Source organism: Gorilla gorilla, chromosome 1 (assembly GCF_029281585.2).
Source record: "Gorilla gorilla gorilla isolate KB3781 chromosome 1, NHGRI_mGorGor1-v2.1_pri, whole genome shotgun sequence".
NCBI classification, from domain to species: Eukaryota; Metazoa; Chordata; class Mammalia; order Primates; family Hominidae; genus Gorilla; species Gorilla gorilla.
Genome location: NC_073224.2, coordinates 176,348,094 through 176,366,095, shown reverse-complemented (window position 1 = coordinate 176,366,095; position 18,002 = coordinate 176,348,094). Strand labels below are relative to the sequence as shown.

The 18,002-nt window shown below is 40.9% G+C and overlaps 1 protein-coding gene across 1 annotated transcript in view; it reads left to right on the top strand.

The window, feature by feature from the left end:
• PGM1 (phosphoglucomutase 1) overlaps positions 1-18,002 on the top strand; it is a 67,463-nt gene that overhangs the window by 20,494 nt on the left and 28,967 nt on the right. The window contains exons 2-3 of the mRNA XM_004025907.5: positions 15,871-16,033; positions 16,388-16,534. Coding sequence (XP_004025956.3) covers positions 15,871-16,033; positions 16,388-16,534 — 310 coding nt within the window. The remainder of the gene's footprint in view (positions 1-15,870; positions 16,034-16,387; positions 16,535-18,002) is intronic.

Genomic DNA, 18,002 nt, shown 5'->3' with positions numbered 1-18,002 from the left:
TACCTCTGTCTTCACATGGCATTCTTCCCTATGTATCTCTTCTGTCTCTGTCTCCAAATTTCCCTCTCCTAAATCCTGTCATTGAATTTAGGGCCACCCTAATCCAGTATGCTCTCATTGTAACTTGATTACATCTGCAAAGACCCTATTTCCAAATAAGGTCACATCCCCAGGTACCTGGGTTAAGACTTCAATGTATCTTTTTTTTTTTTTTTTTTTGGAGGGGGCGGGAGTAGTGCACCATTCAACCATGACATCTATACTCTGTCCACCAAATGCAGGTGGGTTTTGTACAGACACCAAAGCACATATACTTTACACTTGGGCAGTAGCCCTTTGGGAGTCACTTGGGATCTATTTCCTCTTAATTTTCTTCAAGTTTAAACAAATTTGATCATCCAAAGGAGCCATACGTAGCCCAATGATGAGAAACATGAGCTTTGGCTTTAAAACTGGTGTTGAAGCCTGCCTTTCCAATTTATTGTGAGTCCTTGAGCAACTCATGTAACTTCTTTAATCCTCAGTTTCCTTATCGGTAAAATGGGAATAGTGAGAATACCTACACCACTGAGTTGTTATTAAGCCTGCATGAAAACCTACATGTAATGATATTCACTGTGCTGAGCACTTTACATGATCTCATATAGTCTTTTCAACAACTCTTAATTGATTGGTATTTAGACTTCTGTTTTACAGATGCAGAAATAGAAGCTAAGTGATTCGCCCAAGATCTCCAAGATACTAAAAAGTATCAAGAGTTGGAATTTGAACCTGGATTTCCACTGTGCTCTATTCCTCAAGACCCTTTTTAATAGTTATGTAGCGCTACAGTCTAGGGGTTCCTAAACTTTTTAAGTGAAAGTCCAACTTTTTATATCCCTAAAGCCTTGCTCTCACTGAAGCCTTGATTGAGGCCAAGAGAGAATGCCTTGCTGCTGCCCCCACGAGCCACTGCCCATCTCAGGAATTCCCACAGATGCCCACATTTACCCACATGCTTTAAAAGCTTTTGTTTATTGAGTATTTGCTGTTCACCTGGCTGCATATTACATTACAAGGCAAGGTAGCATGATAGTTACGTGTCTGGGCTCTGGAGACAGACTGCGTATGACCTGGTGTCTTCTTAGAGCAAGCCTTCTAACTTGGGTTGGCTGAATCAAATCTATATGTAAAATGAATGATATACAGACAGTTCACTAAATCAAAGCCCATCTCCACAATCTACCTAACCTCGGACAGATGACATAATCTCTGTATCCCCCATTTTCCTTATCCCTAGGATAAGGGCTGAGAATAATAAGCCCCTATACAGTTGTTGTGAAGATTAAATAAGTTAATGCTTGTAATGCATTTGAAACATGACCCAGCACATTGTGGCCTACTGAATTTATCTTCTACTACCTTTGAGCAGGCATCATTGTCCTTACTATTTTACAAATAAAGAAACTAAGGCCAGAAAGGCCATATACCACTAGAAGGTTCGAGCAAAGCAAGGATTCAGACTCAGGCCTGTTTGACTCCAGAGCCCAGTGGTTACAGCAGGGACTGTACTTGATTCTTTAAATCCTCCTTCTGCTACCTGTCCCATTCCTCCAGTGCCTGGACCATTGGAGATGTTTAATCAGTCTTTATCCACAGATAAACCCATTGCATCTATGCCCTCCTACCTAGGCTTACCTGCTTTCGAGATCAGGGGATGTGTTAGAAGGATGTGATCAGTCCTTATCAATACCCTTTCTGTTTTTAGTAGTTTGGATAACATTTATTGAGTGACTACTATATGGCCAGGCATTGTGATAAGCATTTCACACATACCTTTCCTCATTTACTTTCAGAACCTTTTAAAGGAGGCTTCACTCTCTCCATTTTATGGAAACTCTGGCTTACAAGGACCCCATAGAAAAGGATGTTCCCTCTTTGTGGCCACCTTCTTTCATGTCCTTTACAGCCGGACATCCTATTATGGCCAGACCATACAATTGAAAATGATCTTAATAATGAGACAGATAGAAAATAACCTCACCATTTCTCTCCTCTTCTTCTTCTTCTTCTTCTTTTTTTTTTTTTTGAGACAGAGCCTTACTCTGTTGCCCAGGCTGGAGTGCAATGGCGCGATCTCGACTCACTGCAATCTTCGCCTCCCGGGTTCCAGCGATTCTCCTGCCTCAGCCTCCTGAGTAGCTGGGATTACAGGCCCTGCCACCACGCCTGGCTAATTTTGTATTTTTAGTAGAGATGGGGTTTTGCCATGTTGGCCAGGCGGATCACTTGAGGTCAGGAGTTCTCTCCTCTTCTTAAAAGCCCCAGAGTCCCACCATATTTTAATTATTTGATGGAGGGCCAACCACTGCCTGCCACAAAACTTAAAGGGGCACAATTTCCCTTGTGATCTTGGTGAAGGGAGCCCATAGAGTTGTGCAAGGCTGCTCTGGGCAGAGGTGAGTGAAGCACTGCCCCTTATGAGGCCGCTGGCAATCTTGCTTGTTTTTCGATTTTCCACCACAAGAGGGCAACATATGACCATGAATGATTTGAAAATAAAGCGATTCCTTAACTGGTTCTCTTTTTACCAAAGAATTTTAATAATTGTGCTCCTGGTAAGCTAGAATGGGGAAAGTTCTTCTGTTAGCGCCAAGTGAATATTCTTAAGGGATTGAAATTCAAATTGTCTTGAGAATTCTCCAAAAAGGAAATAAAAGACATAGAAAAATGTTATATGAACCACATAAATGGCTGTTTTTATAGGTCAAAATGTTTGAATATGGGTCATTTCTGATAAAACAGGAGACTTCTTCACATGTGCCTTACTTATGAAAAGGGGTTCCTAAGCCTTGCACATCTTCAAATTGAGGAGATTGTTTTCAGACGTAACCACATGGGTTCAGAATGGCAGTTGTGCAGATGGGGAATGCCTTCCATGGCTTCTTGTCTGCCCTGTGAGTGCTCATAGCTCTCTTGTAGGCTCCCAGATGAGTAGTTTTTACTCCATTTTAAAATGATTTGTTGGCTTATCTGTCTCTCCTTCTGCACCAAAAGTTTCTTGGCAACTTGAGTCTTCCTGAGGTGTACAGTGCCTGGTGAAATGAATACAACACATCGGTCTATATAGGACATATTGGGTAGATGGATGGGTGAACAGATGGACAGCCAACTGACGCGTGCTAAAGGTTGTACACTCTCTGAGGCAGCTGTTATGTTTGTTTTTATTTTCAAAATCTACTTCAGGAGTCTTTGTGAACATGGGATTCTGTAGAGCTCTAAGCCATCTGGCCCTTGTAATTCTTCTGACTTTGTACCTTCTTCCAATTTTAATGTAATTTCTCCTTTTCTTTAGAGAACATTTCCTAACTCTACTAAAATGCACATAGCCGATGGCCCGTCCCAATTGTTGGGTATGAAACACGCCTGCTTGTTTTCAGATTCAGAGCAGTGCTAAAGGCTAATACTTAGGCAGGGCTTGAAAAGCACTAGAACCAGCTGGTGCTAAGCTCTTTACATTTGTAAACTCCTGTCTCTTAATACAACAAATCTATGCAGTAGCTACTACTTTCAATCCCTGTTTCAAAGATGAGAAAATAGAGGCACAAAGAGCCTACATCCCTTGCCCACGGTCCCCTAGTCAGAAAATGGTACTCGGCCTGTCTCCTTGCTGTGGACTGAGGGAGCTCAAAGGAGAAGGGGAGGAAGTGTTCTCTCTTCCTTTTCTTGCCTGTACTGGACAGCAGGTGAGGCCTGGCTCACAGCTGGCAAACAGGACCCAGGTACTACGGAGCCCTGGTCAGCCCTGTAAGGAGATGTAAGCGGCTATAAGTAGCAGAAGCCCAATTAGGGTTCAGTGAGCCCCTATGAGGCCTGACACACAAGGACTGCACACAGAGAGAGGGGCATCTCCTGCAGCCACAGGCAGTGGTGGGGCAGATGGACTTCAAGACCCTGAGACACATTTTGGGAGGCCAGGCGGGCAGATCACTTGAGGTGAGGAGTTCGAGACCAGCCTGTCCAACACAGTCAAACCCTGTCTCTATTAAAAATACCAAAATTAGCAGGGCATGGTGGGACATACCTGTAATCCCAGCTACTCAGGAGGCTGAGGCACGAGAATTGCTTGAACCTGGCAGGCAGAGGTTGCAGAGATTGCACAACTGCACTCCAGCCTGGGAGACAGAGTGACTCTGCCTCCCCACAAAAAAGAATAAAAAAAGGCCCTGAAACAAGAGGAACCCAGGAAGCATCTCCTGGTTGTCTCAGCACATCTGTTTCATTTTCCTCTCTCTCTGCTGACCCATTTGTCAATGGAAGTTAGGTTTCTCAGTGTGTGTTTTTTTTTTCTACAAACTCATTTAATCAAGCACCTATGAATATTTCAAATTTTTAAGTCAAATATTTGTTTTCTTTTAAAATTCCTTGTCTAATAAGGAAAACTTTTTAAGTATTCAAGTTGTTCTCATATAATCAAATAATAACAGCAGATCTTTGTACAGGGCATACTATAGCCACCCTGGTTTCAGAACTATCTGTAAATTGCTTCATTCAAACTTGACTACAACAAGTAAAGTAGAGCTGCTATCATTATCTCCATCTTGACAGATGAGGAAATGGAAGCACAAAGAGGTTAAGTAACTTGTCCAAGATCATATTACTAGTAACTGGTGGAATAAGGGTTCAGACCCTGTCACTTTGGCCTTAGAGGCCATTCCCTCAAGTACTATAGTATACTGTCTGCATGTGATGACTTAAACTTATAAATATAATACAGTCCAAGTTTTCTGGAATGTTCCACTAATGTTTATAATTTTGATAAAATTCCTCTCATAAAATTCTTCTCATACCTCCTTAAACTTAAAATCCTGTCTAAATAAGTAACACAACCTGCACTTAATTATAAACTGAAACCACAAGGCTAATCTTTAGATAAACTAATATCCCACATTTCTTAAATGTATTTCAAATGCCAAATATACCTAGTTTTCCCCCCCTTACTCCAAAAATATTAATACTATGTTCATTTTATTATTTGTATCCTATGTGATATATTTCATCATCTGTACACTTAATTTTAAGAGAGCATGTTTTAAAATGCCTACTTAAAAAACCATTCTCTCACCTCAAGTAATGAGGGGTTACCTTTCCAGTTGAATTGGGGTGACACCAGCTGGGTGAGGTGTGGCTCGCCCAAGGGTCTGGATGTGGAGGCACCGAGTCCAGAATACCAGCGCCAAAAGGGATTCTCCAGTGGCTTGTGTTCCCGGCCCCTGTTCCCGATTCTCAGGTCTGATGAATCTGCAAGCCCTACCTACATGAGAAGATTCATCTAACCTATTTTCTGCTTGATACTATTTCGAATTCTTTTCTGATTCTTCCCGTACATCAGATCCACAACTCTTAGAGATGTATGAATATCCTGAGTTGGATCCTGCATAGCTGTCACGGACTCTCACATATTGTCAGGCTGTCAGCAGCAGTTCTGTGGATATTCTCATGCCTCAATTGTTCTTGCCCCACAGCTCATAAGTTTACCTGTCTTTCTGGTTCAAGGGCTAACCTAATCTGACTAGTACACTTTTGAGTCCCAATTCTAGATTCCAAGGAGAGAAAACATGAGTGGTCAAGCTTTAGTCAGGGGTCTACCCCTTTTGCTCATGGCCTGGAGTCAGGGTCCTGGAGTAGAGACCTGGCCTCAGGCCTTCACTCTCATGGAATAGTTGGGGGACAGTTCTCAGAGAAGAGAGGAGATGAGTAGAAAGCACAGTAGGGAAAAGAGGTCAGAGGAAAGAGGTTGTTCAAGGAATATCTTCACAGTAGGAGAGGAAAAAAAAAACAAAAAAAACAAAAGCAGTGCTCAAACTGGGCCAAGAACTCAGAGTTGAAGTTGTGTGTAGAAAGCTGGCAGAGGAACAGTGCTGGACAAGATCACATTGACTGGGACCCTCAAAGCCACCCCAGCTAAGGATGGAACCCTTTTTGCAAGCCTTGGTTAATCTTTTTCCAGTCTTATTTCTCCAAGCCATTCAAGGTATCGCTGCCAGCCAGTCAACTTTCCAAAAACATATTGGTTTATATTCTTTTTGCTTACAAATTTCCATAGTTCCCCAGCACTTTCAAAATAAAGTTTAGCACAGTTCACAAGGCTCCATAGACTTGCCCCAACTATTTCTCCAGTCTCATCCCTGTGACTGCAACCTCTTCAGAGCCACAGCTCTGTAAACACACCTTCAGGATAGCACCAAGGCCATCCCGCTATGATGGCTCCTTTCTGATGTGAACTTTTTTGAGAACAGAGGCCCATCCACCTTTGTTTCTATCTCCAACCCCACTCAGAATGTGAGGAAAAAAATTGTATCTTTACATCATTTTCCAGTTCATAAAGGCTTTCCTAGACATTCACTGAGGCAATCTTCGCAAAAACCTTGGGAGAGAGGTATTATTTCATGAAGAAATTGAGGCTCAGAAGGACAAGGGGGCTGACAATGACTGATAATCTACCTTATACCAGGCACAGTACTGGGTGTTTTCACATGTGACCTGTTTTCAGTTTTCTGAACAAACTTCAGAGCTATCCCCATTTTATAGGCTCAGATGAGTTAAGTAACTTGCTCTAGATTGTACCTCTCATACATTTTACAGTGAAAGATTTCAGCCCTAGTTGTATCTGGCTGCTGAACCTGTGCCCTTTCCGTTAGAATGTAGTGCCTTGCCTGGGGCTGAGCATTTACTACCTCCTTAGTTACTGGTGGCTAGAGAAATGAATAACCGTTTTCCACTCTTGGGGACAAACACTTCAAGCCCTCTGGAACAGGCACCTGCAGCCATCACAAGCATAGGGCCTTGGGCTGGAGTGTCTGATTAACCCTGCTGCTTTAAGCCAAATTTCTGCCTTTCTTTCTAGTGCTTATGCCTGGAAATAGGGTTATCAGGCTCATCCCTTATGCCCACTCCTGGGACATTTACTAAGAAAGAATTCTTGGTGTGAAGAGGTGAACCCATTCAGGCCAGCCCTCATATGGGGCCTGGGACACCATTATTAACTGTCCATTAAATATTTTTTAAAGAAACATAGAAAAGAAAGAGTGAATAAAGGATTGGTAAGTCTACGGTTTCTGCTGTGCTCTACTGGGAAGGTATCACTGCTGATGCGAATGGGAGCTGGAGTCTTTGCAAGGCTGGGAGCGAAGGGGTTCATAACTCTGCCATTGTGAAATTGATTGGACCCAAGACCAGTATGAAAGTTCCTTGTCTGAAGGGAGTAATCCTTAAATCCCCCATATGGTTTAAATGTAATTTGTGTCATTGTGAAGGAGTACTGGCAATGCAGGCGAATTCATTAGGCCAAATTGGGTTCGCTATGCTCGACAGTAACGTTTCTGAAGATGAAGTTCAACCTTTGCTGGAGAGCTAAAACAAATGAGTTTCTTAATAGCTGCCCCACTTAGTCTGAGTGTCTTAGGAAGCTTAATGTTTTTAATGTCTCTTCTTTTTTACTATACTTAACAGTCCATCTAACATTGCTGCTTCTGGTAATATTTTTATATGGGGTTGAGTTCTATAGTGTTCATAAAATTATGATCAGGCCCATTTTTAGAATGAAAGCTTTTCTAGGGCAAGGATTATGTTCTTTTGGTATAGTTTTGCATATTGACAAACACCATGCCTGGCATGTGTCGTTGCTTAAAATGTTGCTCTCATAGTTCTGCCCTCAGAAAGAACTTCACCGAGAGACTGGGAGGCTGCCAGCAGAGACTATGCTGGAGTGTGGTGTATTATGTGGGCAGAGAGGCTTTGGTATGGGATGTGGGAATATCCTTGTGCCCAAGTACCCCCAAATTTACCCTGGGATTTCAAGATCTCGTTAAGAAAACTACCAATTACGTGGTTGGCTGCTCTGTTATTCCAATGAAAAGATTATTGGAATGATATTTTATAAATCTGGATCTATTATCGGATATGTCAAGACACACATGCCAGCCTAATTCACAAGCCCATATAAAACCAGGGAAAACTTGGCACAGAACTTACAAAATAGGAATTTAAAAAATCATTTATAGTACGTTGAAAAACAGTGGTTATGTAAACTGTTAATAAAGCATGCTTGCTTTTTCAATTAATTTCTAAAGAATTTGACTTTTAAAAACAAATTAAGAGCCCAAAATAAGCTATAAAAAGTAGTCATCTTTTGGCTGACTGGTTTTCAACGTAATAGATGTGTTTTGTGAATTGTGTTAATGTTATGTCTCGAGGTATTTCCTGCACATGGGCCAGGCCCATTTGTCATTTGAAGGGGCTCCCTTGCCAGTGGCCTACTTTCTGCTCATGAGCCTGTTATTCCTGCTGGTCTTGTGCAGAGCAGCCCCGGAACACAGCGGCATTCTTGACAGAGGGCAGTTGGCAGCTACCAGTGCCTGTCTACTTTCGGATGCTACTTGACAAGTTAGTATAAAAAGACTCAGATTTTGTTGCTCAAGGGATGATTCACTTTTCCCTTGAAAACCTTAATTCCTCAGTGCATGCTTGGTCTGTTGTCCAGGCTGGAATACAATGGCACGATCTTAGCTCACTGCAACCTCAGCCTCCCAGGTTCAAGCAATTCTTCTGCCTCAGCCTCCCAAGTAGCTGTGACTATGGGTGCATGCCACCACGCCTGGCTAATTTTTGTATTTTTAGTAGAGACAGGGTTTCACCATGTTGAACAGACTGGTCTCGAACTCCTGACCTCAGGTGATCTGCCCACTTTGGCCTCCCAAAGTGCTGGGATTACAGGTGTGAGCCACCATGCCTGGCCGAGAACACACATGTATGTATTTAAATAGATCATTAATAAAATCTCAGGGATCAAAGGGAATTGGATATGAAATTTATTTAGGTAAAATGTTTTTAAACATCCTAGTTTCTTCAAATACGAAGGACTTAAACTGCTTCCCTAAAAACATTTTATTAAAAGTCAAGTATGCTTAAAACTGAGAAAATGTTAAAAACGAATCTCATGTTCATATTATTTTTCTAAATAAAAACTCGATCCAACCCTGTGTACTCAGAAAAACATATGTATATTTTTTTCCGTGTTTTGCTTACATTTTTAAGAACTTGGTGTATCCTCATGCCCGTTTTTTTGTGTATTCAAAGGAATGATCAAGCTGTTGGTTATTCAGGGCAACTTTGGAGGTATCTGTTCTTCTAGAACTGAACACTGTTTTCTTAAATCTTTGGTGGCCAATGAATAAATCTGTTAGATAATTTTTTTCCTGATAGATTGCATGTGTGAAGTAAAAATAATTTCTTAGGTTTCAAAATGACAGTGATGTAAGAAAACCAGGGGTAACTTAAGCTCCCTCACTTCCATTTTAAGATTGACCTTTAACTTGCTAGGTGGCATGGGGCAACTTTAGCTGCAGATGGCCTTCTCAGAGATGAATGCCCAGAGAGGCTCTGGTTTAAGGGGTGGCAGGAGCAGTGAGAGCCACACCAGGGTGTCTTGTTCACAAATCTGCTTCGTGGGACTGCATTTGCCCTCTTTGCCTGGGCTCTGAGAGTGGAGCCTGTCAGCCACCTGGTGTTTACAGCTGAAGTTGGCTCCATGCAGCACTCCTTGGAGCTATCTCTACCCTAACGGGGAAATGAGACAAAAATAATTGAAGGGTATTTGGCTTGGTTAAGTGGGCAGAAGTGTCCTCATCAAAACAACTTTGAAGACCTGCTTTGTGTGTGGGTGTGAGTGGGTGTGTGGCCCTTAACTTGTTCACAAGGGACAACAACAACAAGGAATTAACCAAGCTTTCTCATTGAGAGTGATCGTCCAGGCAAACCCTCTATTTTAGTTACTCATACGACGCTGTTGCAGCTTCAGGTTGGACAGAGCTATTTTGGAGTCCCTTGACTGCTTTCTGGACACCCTCACTGAGCCAGTCGGTGGAAGTGAAGCATGAGTGATTTTGAAGAATGGATTTCTGAGACATATAGAAAAACGGAAGAAGGTCCTCTCCCTCTGTTGACTTTTGCTACAGCTCCCTACCACGATCAGAAACCAGGAACAAGTGGATTACGGAAGAAAACCTATTATTTTGAGGAAAAGCCATGCTATCTGGAGAATTTCATCCAGAGTATATTCTTTTCCATAGACCTAAAAGATCGCCAGGGATCATCACTGGTGGTTGGTGGAGATGGGCGGTACTTTAATAAATCAGCAATAGAAACAATAGTGCAGATGGCAGCTGCCAATGGGGTGGGTATATGATAAGTATTGTTATGTTTCTGGCTCTCCAAATAACCTTAATTTTACAGAAGTATACAAACGTACAAGGATTTATATGTGGTATACACTTCAATTCTACTAACATCCAGTTAAGTTTCATTGTAACTTCAGTGATTGTATATTGTGAAAATACTTCAGAAATTACATTAGCCACACTGGGATACAGGAATGTTAAGTTCAGCTTCTTAGGTATTATGCTGTGTTCTGTTGCTTGACAAAGTACCTGTTGCTTTTTAGACATTTAAAGCACACTCCCGGTCTTAAGCTGTTTTATCTACATTCTAACTAGCTTCAAGGGGCACCCTGTCCTATGTAAGAGGGCTCTACTGAATGGTGGAGAGAAGAGGATTTTGTTTTCTTTCAATGGCTTTCTTGTTGAAGTTCAGTCACTTGTCAAACAGGAAAACAAAAGCCAGGGCATGCTGTTGTTTATGGATCTGGTAGTCACACAGAAATGCTAGGAGGAGGTTGGAAAATGTTAGGTGTGAGCCTTTTGAGAGGACCTGTTACAGGGGCACCTGCTTATAATGACCTTGGACACAAAGAAGCCGTGTGCATGGTGAATTTGTGCAGCAGGGTAGAGATAATAACTCCTGTAAGACTATAGTATGAGGAGGCTCTGCTAAACCTCTGCATCGTGAAAAACCGTGTTGGCTGGATTAAGCAAATGAGAAGGAATATTGTACCAGAAAGCATTGATCTTGACAATCTAACAATTCGTGCAGCCCACTGGTTTCCAGGAAGGTGGGCATCAGGACATTGATGTTTTTGCTCTGCAAATTCCTCAGTGGGACCAAAAATACATTTTTAGTGTTTTAGATAATGATTAGCAATTAGTTGGAGCACATAGTCCTTCAGTTCCCGCAAATTTTAAAATCTGTTGTATTTCTTTTCTGGAAGAGATTCTGATTCTTGCAAGATAAAATGTAGTATCGCAACTAAATGTGTTAGACATTCATTTTCAGTGTATTTTCAAAATACGCTGAGCAGGTATGTTTGCAGAAGCAAAATTAAAACAAAGCAAAACAAAATAAAATGTACCACCACACTAAATTTTAAAGTGTTTGTAGATCCTGTTGTTTATAATTAGAGTTTTCCTGATACTCAGTTTCAGAATCTGAATGCCTCTCATGTAAAAGTTGCTGATAAAGCACTCAAATATGAAATTATTATGAAGCATACACATTTTTAAGATAAAATGTGACATGCCATAAATTTTTTCTTTGAGGAGAGCTGCAAAGGGAACAGTATTAAGATGCTTTTAATCTTTTGAGAGGGAACGAATGGAACATTATTTCTCCACATATATCTAGACTGTTGAGTGGATCTGGTACACTGTCCCCTTTGCTGTGATATATTTGGCTCCATTTCATTTTTGTGTGGAGCTGAAGAATGTGGAAGAAGTGGTAGGAATGTGTAATTCAGGCACACCCTACAGACTTTCTCAGATTTGCCCTCTGAAGGTTTGCTAAATAATACATTTAAATGATAATAATTGACTAAATATGGTAGCTGCCTATTTGTTAGAGCTGTTGGCAGCCCAAGCAATATTTTCAAGTCTTTTCAAGGTAAGCTTAGAGGTGAGAGCCACCTTATTAAAAATAGCACTGCATTTAAAACAGTCATGCTAACCAACTGAATTGCTTAAAACATTAGTGGACTGGATAAAGCACTTCAATCGGATGCACTTTAAACCTGTGAAATTCTAAAGGGTTTGATTTCTTCTCTTTCTAACATATCCTACATTCTGACTGTTTTAACATGCCTTTGATTGTGGGTGGGACTGCAGGGAGGAAATCTAAAGGAAGGATAATTATTGCCACAGATTTTGACAAAAGTCAGTGCTCCTTTCTCATTTTCTTTAATACCCACTGTGCCCATAAGCTGATTCTTGGAGGGCTTTTCAGCCCACTGAGCTAAATGGAGATCATTTTATTTTTTTTCCCTTTACCATACTTTATCTGGTGCATTTATGGGTTATAAGTTTCTCTTCATTTTTTATTTACATAGAGCTCTCTGCTTTTAAAGGACGTTTTATTGCACAAAATAAGATATTGACGGGCCCCTTTTAGAATATTGATATCTCATTCAGTCCCCAGAGCTCTAAACTGAGAGGTAAGTTGAGAAGTAGGAGCAGGACCCATGTGCATGATTACAGGACAAAGAAAATGGAACTTGTTTTTTAAATAACCTAAGAAAATACCAAGCCCTGTTTTCAATTAAAAGGAATATTTAAAGTTTACTCCCTGCCATGTTTGACTATTAGATGTTTGGAGAACAATGAGGTACCCATATTGGTGGGGAGGCATGAGTTTTAAGGAAGGAAGTCGTGGGAAAGGAAGGCAGGCAGGGGAGGCCATTTGAGGATGGACTCTTAGTGCCTGGCTGAGGGGGTTATCTCTAACTTGGGAGCCAGGAAAGGTAAAATGTACATAATATCAGATTTACCATTCTAACCATTTTCAGTGTATGGTTCCCTGGCATTAATTACACTCACAATGTTGTACAACCATCACCACTATCCATCTCCAGAGCCTTTTTTAAAAATCATCCCATACAGAAACTCTGTACCCGTTACACAATCATTCCCCATTTCCACTCCCACCAGCCTCTGGTAACCTCTGTACTACTTTCTGTCTTGATGAATTTGCCTATTCTAGTTACCTCATAGAAGCAGAATCAGACAATCCTTGTCCTTTTGCATCTGGCTTATTTCACTTAGCATGATGTTTTCCAGCCTTATCCGGGCTGTAGAATGTGTCAGAATTTTATTCCCTTTTTTTAAGTTAAAAAATATTTATCCTTATGACCTGGCAGTCACATGAGAAAAAAAAAAGAAAAAAAATTATCCTATATATGTCCTTCCAATCACATCCATATCTATAGATTGCAATGTCATCTTTGAGTACAGTGACAAATTCTTTAAAAAGTTTTAGTTGTGGTAAAAACATGTAATAAAATTTACCGCCTTAACCATTTAGGTGTATGGTTCAGTGATGGTAACAAAACATTGTTGTGCAACATATCTCTAGAAATTTTTCGTCTTGCCAAACTGAAAGTCTATGTCCATTGAACAACTCCCCATCTTTCCGTCTTCTGAGCCCCTGGCAACCACCATTGTACTTTGTGTTTCTATGGTGTTGACTTCTTTAAATACCTCATGTAAGTGGAATCATACAGCATTTGTCTTTCGTGACAAATGCTGTATGACAAATTTCACTTAGCATAATGTCCTCAAGCTTCATCCATCTTGTGGCATATGGCAGGACCCCCACACACACACTTCTAAGGCTGAATAATATTCCACTGTATGTATACACAATATTTTGTTTATCCATTCACTTGATGATAGACGTTAGCGTTCTTTCCACCCTTTGACTTTGTGAGTAATACTGCTGTGAAATTTGGTGTTTAAGTGTCTGTCTGCGTCCTGCTTTCAATTCTTCAGGTATATACCTAGAAGTGGAATTTCTGGGAGGGTTTTGGAGTCAGAAAAGGGACACAGAATTATGATTTAGAAAGATGAACTAGATGGGTTTGAATAGGTCAGATGGATCCAGCCAGGGTCGAGTAAGAGAGATTCATGTGGGACAGAGGCAGGGGAGATTGAATTAGGAGCTGTTGCAGTGGTCCAGGCATCTTTAAGGGAAGGAGGGTAATAGAGCAGTGTCTCTCCTGTATCAGATCAAGAGCAATATTCCTGAGGGTGATTCCCAAGAAAGAGCCTGATCTGGAAGGGGAGTTCTTCCACCAGATGTACCTCTTCTTGGGCTCAAGAGAGAAGCTACCTTGCTTCTATCTCTCAACTTTCCTTCTTACTCTTACCCCTGGCATAATCCCTTCAGCCTGGAACCATTGCAAATCTCACCATAAGGAATGGTAGAATTAAGGGGTGACATGGGTGGTGTAGCTTGATATCACCAGCCTCTCCTTCCATACCAAATACAATCTATATAAAAATTGGTATGCTTGGTGTGTAAATACAACTCGACAAGCCACCCCTAAACCCCTCCTATGGACATTCTGGAACTGCCTGAACATAGGCTTTTATTCTCATCACAACCACACCTGGAAACTGCTGGAAGGTGAAATGTCACTGTGTTGAGTCAGGACGTTTCAATACTTTCCCCCACCATGGCCGCTAATGTGCTGTGTGGCCTTGTCATGTCATCTACGCCAGTGTCTGCCATAGTACCTTTCCATTAATGCTTGTTATTATTGCTGCTGGATGGAGGCAAGAATGAATGAATGGGCAGGATCATGATAACTCTGGACCTCAGCTTCTTCATGTTTGCAGTGGTACTTGGGAGGAGCAAATGTGGGAATGGATCAAAAGTACCATGGGATGTTGAAAACACTCTGTAGCTCAGTAACAATCATCGGTATTGATTCCACACTATCTGCAGGTTCCTGTAGTCTAAAAAGCAGCCTACTGACAGCATCCACCCTGGTGGTTACCATTTCCTGGGGAAGGCAGGATATAACCAATATATTAGGGGAGCTACAACAAAAATTGTTCGGCGATTGACATATGAGAGCCAAGAGGTAACTGAAGGGAACCAGCTGCTCCCTGGGAGGTGGTTGGTAGTGGAGTGGTTGACGGTTTTCAATGGGCTATGGAAGGGTGGCAGAGCCAACAGTCCCAGAGAAACTCTCCCCAGGGAATCCAGGTATCTCATGGACATTTTCAACATTAGAAACACATCTTCCACCATCAAGTTGTTTCTTCAATCATATTTATCTTGGGTGAAGCAAAAAGAAATAACAAATGGAAAATGTAAAAAAATCCCTGTTTTTTTAAGAGGAACTGACAGCACCTCAACCTTCTTTTCCAACTTGAGTCATGTTGAAACAGATATAAATTACTGTCATTTTAGCAGAAAAGATTTAGGAGCAGTACTGATACCATCTGTAAGAGATATGGGAAGGTAAGTTAAGAATGCAACAGAAGTCCCATCTGTCGCCCTTTCATGTAGGTCGTTCTGACTGGTTTACTCAGGAATAACTCCAGCATTCTTGTCTTAGGCCCAGGAGGTAACCCAGGTACACTGTAACAGAAGTAGGTGTGTCTTGCTTTGAGGAAACCCACTATATGAAAAAGCCAAACTTGACTGGAAAGATAAATTGATGAGTCATTTTTCAATAATCGTGATATAAAATTTGCCCTTTTTACTTTAAAAAAGCCTTCTCTTTGGGTAGAATCCCTTTAATTAGCTAAACCTTTTGTTTTCTCCCGTTGTGGATTGAAAGTATGATTGAATTGGATAAAAATGTGGGTTTTCTCATATTCTTTCAATGCATCCAAATTGTGACCCCAATCTGGAAAGGCTCTTTTTAATATGCTGTGTTTTCATGCTGGAGCCTTACAGCGCACACAGACCACACACTTCTAAAACTACAAAGTCCCGAAAACCATCTGAAGGAATTTGTTCAACATTGCTGATTCTACTTCAGTAATATGGTGGAGACATCCAAGCTGTAGATTTTTATTAAATAAAATCTTTTCTTGTCCAACAGATTATTACTATTATTTTTTTGTCCATCTGCCTGTTGTCTTGGTGTTGTTTCTGAGCTGTGACTCTGGATGTATTGATGTTAAAGAGTGTGTTCTGGATTTCTTCTCCTAGATCGGTCGCTTGGTTATTGGACAGAATGGAATCCTCTCCACCCCTGCTGTATCCTGCATCATTAGAAAAATCAAAGCCATTGGTGGGATCATTCTGACAGCCAGTCACAACCCAGGGGGCCCCAATGGAGATTTTGGAATCAAATTCAATATTTCTAATGGAGGTGAGTTTGCTGTCATTTTGAGGACAGGTAAGTTTACATTCAGTAGGACAAACCAATACCTGGAGCCTTGGGAGACCAGGGTTTTGGTTCTGATCCTTTGCAGGGGGTAGGGAGGTGCTCTTTGCTTCATTTCAGTGACAGTGAAATGCTTCTCATTTGACTATACCTGAATATGAAGAGCCATGCGCAAATCTTCCTTAACATGATATTTTCTTTTAGAAAAATTCTGCTACTTTGCTGACTGAATGATGAAATGGTAGATGTGCTAGTGAAGAGGAACTGATGAGCTTTGGATTCTTTGTATTTCCATGTGAGCTGCACGAAGTGACCCACTGTTTGCTGTTTGGTTTCCAGGTCCTGCTCCAGAAGCAATAACTGATAAAATTTTCCAAATCAGCAAGACAATTGAAGAATATGCAGTTTGCCCTGACCTGAAAGTAGACCTTGGTGTTCTGGGAAAGCAGCAGTTTGACTTGGAAAATAAGTTCAAACCCTTCACAGGCATGTTTACTTTCCTCCTCTTTCTGCCCACTCCTATTTCCAAGTTGAGCGATTTTCCTTTCAACGTTTTAGTAGAGGGTCTTCAGCTTTGGAAAGATTTCCGTGAGTGCTCTGTAAGCTTTGCAAGTGTTAGTTAATTAACAAGTCTGGAATTAGGTTTGGGAGTCCAGAAGAGACCTGGGCTCCCTGGGCCCTGCCAGGGATCAGCTGCGTGACATCGGGTAAGTCATTTCCAGCACTCTAGGCCTCAGTTTTCATGCCTTGACTAGAAGACCTGCAGGATTACATTCATAGTTAACTTTTATTGACCTAGTTAACTTTTATTGACCTCTTGCTACATGCCAAGGTCTTTACACACGTTAATCCATTTTATTCTCACAGTAGATCTGTCAGGGCAGCACTGTCAGCATTCACTATTACAGATGAGGAAACAAAGGCTGAGAGAGATTAAGTAACAGGCTCAAGGTCACAGTCAGTGAATCGCAAAACCAGGATTTCAACTCAGGTTTGAATGATTTGCAAGACTACACTTTCCATTTTAGTTTTCCTCGTTCAGTAAAATCAATCAGACTATTTTGGGGGGACCAAATTGCAACTCCCTACATAGGCAGCTGTGGCTAACATGTTGTTGTTGAATTATTGTAATAATTGACAGAATAAATATTTATAAAAGTATTCAGATTAATAAAATGAGGATGAGGTGATTGGCAATGAACTTGCATTTTGACTTTGCCCTAACATGTTTTCTTTCTTCTGGATTGCAACTTTATGGAATGCATTTTATTAGTCATTTAGTTCCTGGCTAAAGGATGGATTGCATTTTTTTGTTTGAACCTACTCAGGGAGAGCTGACAATTGCATCCTAACAAAGATAAAGTGACACTTTGATCATCTCGAAGACATTCTTGAGGTTCAGAAGATACCAGTAGAGAGTTTCTTAAATTCTTCATATTTTGAAAATGTTCAGAACCCCTGAATATCCAGCAGTTTTGAAAATGTTCAGAAGCCCTGAATATCCAACAAGAACAACAATACTAAGTTCTTATATTTATATAAGTTTTATTTTTGTTTTATTCCTTAAGCAGCACCTGTGAAAAGTGATTCATTAAAAAATTTCATTTTCCACTTAGTACCATTAAGTCTTGATGACAATGGACTTGGAAAAAGAAAAGGAAAGAAAAGTGGGGAATTACATTTTCTTCTCTCTATAACACCAAAACACACCTCTCAAGATGACGAATGGGGGAGCACTGTGGTGGCATAGCAGAATTTATACAACCTCTGTTGAAAATCCCCTGTGTGCCTCATCCAAGCTGTGTGGGCAAGTTTCTTAACCCTTCACACATTGAGTTTCCTCATCTATCAAATAGGACTAATAACATTTACCTCTCAGGAAAATTGTTAGTATTGGATAAGGATTGGTAGTATTAGATAGTATTGGATATCACTTAACAGCTGTATTATTGGA